This window comes from Acyrthosiphon pisum, chromosome A1 (genome assembly GCF_005508785.2).
Source record: "Acyrthosiphon pisum isolate AL4f chromosome A1, pea_aphid_22Mar2018_4r6ur, whole genome shotgun sequence".
Taxonomy (NCBI): Eukaryota; Metazoa; Arthropoda; class Insecta; order Hemiptera; family Aphididae; genus Acyrthosiphon; species Acyrthosiphon pisum.
The window spans coordinates 157,626,904-157,631,115 of NC_042494.1; the positions used below are offsets into that span (position 1 = coordinate 157,626,904).

General features: G+C 26.6%; 2 protein-coding genes across 2 annotated transcripts in view; one reads left to right on the forward strand and one right to left on the reverse strand.

The window, feature by feature from the left end:
* The window catches only part of Mettl10 (methyltransferase like 10), a 4,355-nt gene extending 1,969 nt beyond the window's left edge, over nucleotides 1-2,386 (reverse strand). Inside the window, exons 1-2 of the mRNA NM_001163231.1 lie at nucleotides 2,122-2,386; nucleotides 732-830 (exon numbers count right to left, since the gene is read on the reverse strand). Of these exons, the coding sequence (NP_001156703.1) occupies nucleotides 732-830; nucleotides 2,122-2,177 (155 nt within the window). The 5' untranslated portion in view covers nucleotides 2,178-2,386. The remainder of the gene's footprint in view (nucleotides 1-731; nucleotides 831-2,121) is intronic.
* On the forward strand, nucleotides 1,135-2,395 carry LOC107884401 (testis-expressed protein 9-like). Its single transcript, XM_016806363.2, has one exon. The coding sequence runs from the start codon at nucleotides 1,230-1,232 to the stop codon at nucleotides 2,076-2,078; it is 849 nt and encodes a 282-aa protein (XP_016661852.1). The 5' UTR covers nucleotides 1,135-1,229; the 3' UTR covers nucleotides 2,079-2,395.
* Nucleotides 2,396-4,212: the final 1,817 nt, after the last annotated feature.

Genomic DNA, 4,212 nt, shown 5'->3' on the forward strand with positions numbered 1-4,212 from the left:
TTTACAATAATTCTAATTAATATAATTAAAATTTAGATAAGATAGTAAAATATGTTAATACTGAAATATGTCTTCCACAAATAATTTTCAACCTTTTTAAATTTAATTTTAAAATAAAACCACAATGGATTGCCGGATTGGTCTGCCAAATGATGTTAAAATGTTAGGAGGCTATAAAAATATTCAAAGAAGTTTTAATTTACCACCATACTAAGAACGACGTAATTATAGTTACAACATAGTTGAGAACAAAAACTATGAACATTAATTGTATGGTTAAAACTTAAAATGTAATATATTATTTGGTTGGAAATTATTGAAATCTTGGTGATCTAGCAATTAATTTTATATGTTTTTTTATACCATTTTGATTACCTAAACCAGTGTTTATTTTTTTTATTAAATGTAATCAAACAAATTTTACTAATTAGATTTTTTGCATAAGCAATTAAAGTCTAATATGAAGCTTGAGTTCATCGATTGAGATCAATTTATTTCTGGGTCTTTACACATTTGGCATTTTACAAATATCTCCAGATTGTATAAATGCCTAATATATTCGACTATTCTTAAATAGTTATTAAGGACGTGCAGTGCTTTATTGCAATCCTTAACTATAATCAGGTAACGCCTGTAAGCAATTATTATTCATTAATATCTATGTTTCAATAAATGGTTTTTTTTTTTGCTTAATTTTACTGTATAAAATGATTTAGTCCCACTGGTCTTACTTAATCATCTTGAGTCCTATACTATGACCAAACCATTCAGCACCAGGGTCACCAAAGTTTTTGAAATTGTCCAATTCTACATTGTAAGTATCATTCCAACTGAAATTTAAAAGAATATATTAATTTACAATATATGTTAAAAATTATACGATTTATTATACTACTAAATATTAAGTTATAAATTTAGAAGTTTATTTGCAGTTTTTTTTATATACTGCGTTAGGATTTAGGAAATACAAAAACAATAATTTTTGGTAGCACTGTTAATTTATTGATAATATCATAGTAACCACGATCATTAGGACACTGAAAAATGTAAACAAACAAATAATTGTATGTAATTTACTATTTTAGCATTAATTTCAAATGTTATTTTATGAATTTAAAATGAAATATCATATATTATAATTTATAATTAATCTCAATAAAAAATAACTAATAAGTAATACAGCAAATATAATTTTGGAGGGTCCTTAATATTTATTGAGCACAGAAATTATGGCTCGCATGCCAAAGGAACAAGGGGAAATATTAAAAAATGAAGAAGTACTACAAATGAAGTATGAGGAAAATAACAAAATAACAAAAAAATTTATGGATGAAATCAATGAAATGAAAAGTAAGATAGATGATTATGATAACCATAGTACACCAGATGTTAAACACAAACCAAAACCAATTAGATCTTCAGAATTTAATACATTTATGAAAATTATTGATACTGGTGATACTATTGAAGAATTCAAGACTGTTTCGAGTAAAGAAATAACTATAAAAAATTATGTATTACAAAAAGAAATTGACCGTTTAAACAATGAACTAGTGAAAAAAGATGATCTAAATGACCATTTACAAGAAGAAAATAAAAAACTAACTGAAGAAAAAGACAAATATGTTCATCAAGTATCATTACTCAAAGAGAAAATAAGAAAACACGATAGAGAAGTTGAACATTTAACTGGAACATTGAAAACTAGAGATTCTGAGGTAAACAGAATACTGAAAGATATAGGATCTATAGAGAGAAAATTTAAACATGAACAAATCATACACGAAAAACAAAGAGCAATTTTCATAAAATCTTCAGACGAGAACAAACAGCTAAAAGAAACTGTAAAAAAGCTGGAAGCCGCAAATAAAGAGGCTGAAGAAAAGTATACAAAAGCATTATCTAAGAACGACGATATCTTGGCAAAATGTGTTAGAGAAAAAGATGTACTAATTACTGGATTCAGAAAACAATTGGAATTAATTGATTCGCTGAAGAGACAAAACGTACGAACAAAGTTACAAGAAGAAATAAATGTTTTAGAAAATGAATTTAGTAAACTTCTAGAGGGTAAATAAGATTATTTATTAGATATGTCATAGGTGTCAAAAATTAACTTACTATTCTTCTGTAGCCAAGTTAGGTTTATCTTGAGCATTATCCTCATCAGAGCTCATTTTGAAACAAAAATATGAATTAAGTACCTACCAAGGAAATAACGAAAATGTTCTTTGCTTAAACTTTATGGTACCAGTTGCCCACTTATTGTATTCCTACAATGTTTATTGTTTAGTTACAAGACATTTGAATTTAATATGAAGTTTCTAAAAAATAAATTATAATTTATAACTGACTTCAGTGAGTTAGTCACTTACTTGTTGTAAAATGTAAATAATTGTTATCACTTTATCAGTAAATGTGTTGTTTTTTTTCGTGATATAATCTGCTTAACAGTATAATACTGTGATAATGTTAAGGATTATGTGTGGTTTTGCTTATAGATGGCGCACCAGCAATAACAATTGTAATTTATTGAATTAAAATATATTATAAGAATAAATACAAAGTACCCAATTATTATTTTGAACTTTCGATCTTGCGTTTTTATTTTTTTGTAGAAATATATATAATATATATATATATATATATTTATATGATAGCAATCAACAAAAGTTTATATTTTGTTATTGCAGATAAATGGGCAGCAAAAATTAAAATAGATGTACCTTTGTGGCTTTGTCCTTTGTCCATGTAGGTAAATAGTGGCTCAATCAGAATTTTTTCTGGGGGTTCGTACTTGTTTAAACTAAATTAAATTATTAAATGAAAGAAAAAAATATGGTACGTATATACCTACCTACTATTGTAATAATCATAGACCGGCCTTGTAAATTAAAATCAGATCCATGATAGAGGATATTGTTGATAGTATTTTTTAAATATGCTCGGGGCCCTGCGGTGCTTTATTATTTAAACGACCCAAAGTTCTTTCATAAATATGTTTAACAATTATACATATATATTTTTTACATAATATTTAACCGTTTTATTTATCGTATGGTTTGTACCTATTCATCATTAACAACATAAAAGTACCTATAGAATATTAGTAAATAATAATATATAAAACATGATAGAAATAACTAGTTATTTCTATCATGTAATAAAATATATAAATTGATAAAATATAAAATATAGAACTGATATAGGTAGGTTACACGATAAATTATCATTTATAATCGTATCAATACGTTTGCTATTTGCGAGTTTTATTTTATTGTTTGTTACGTACTGGACATTCTTCCACAATGTGAATGGCTATCTATTTAGGGTCATCCGTCCATTCCTTGAGTCTTTCTGAGGAAATCGAATAACCCCGGTACCTACTCTTTGGTACAACGTAGGTTGTTCAATGACGTTATTTTTGTCTAAGTTATTTAGTCTCCATTCATCAGTCCATTTATTCAATACTTGAAGAGTTAATGTTAAAGTTTTTCTTTATTAACTTTTGTGCTAGCTTTCAAGACATACAAGATTATAGCCATCTTTAGCTGGGAATAGAATTATTATTCGTGTACCTACTTGTGTAACGTGTAAGGGTATACTTCTATTTAAGAGGACGTGGTACCTGCATTTGCTGTCTCAGTCTTACACACGTACGGCATGCCACATTTTCGTTCACCAGTGTCAACTTTCAGTTTTGATATTAGAGTGAATTTACCTATTATCAAACTTTTAGGTAAGAACATGCTCACAATGCTCATAATTCACTTAAAAATAAAAATATAATAAAAAACTACAGAAAACACAAATAATGTTATGACCTAAAAGTAAGTTTGTTTCATTCACTTCAATATCATAACTGACAGTACACTATTAAAACTGGAAAACGGAAAGTCGATACGTTGTAGATACGTAAGACAGAGACAACTAGAGAACTAAGGATCTGCATCTTCGAAGGTTAGATTACTTACAAATACATACAATTTTCAAGTCCTCACATGTAACATTTTTAAATTACAACCAAATAATTAAAATTTATATTCTTCATTTAATTATCTATGATTTCCCCAAAATTTGAACTTTAAATGTCTATAATCAAAAATTGTGCATGTATATTTTTTTAGATTTTTTGATTTCAGACATATACTTATGGAATTTATAAGAATTTTAAATAAAGGTATATAAATAGCTCAAAAAGAGTCAAAATAT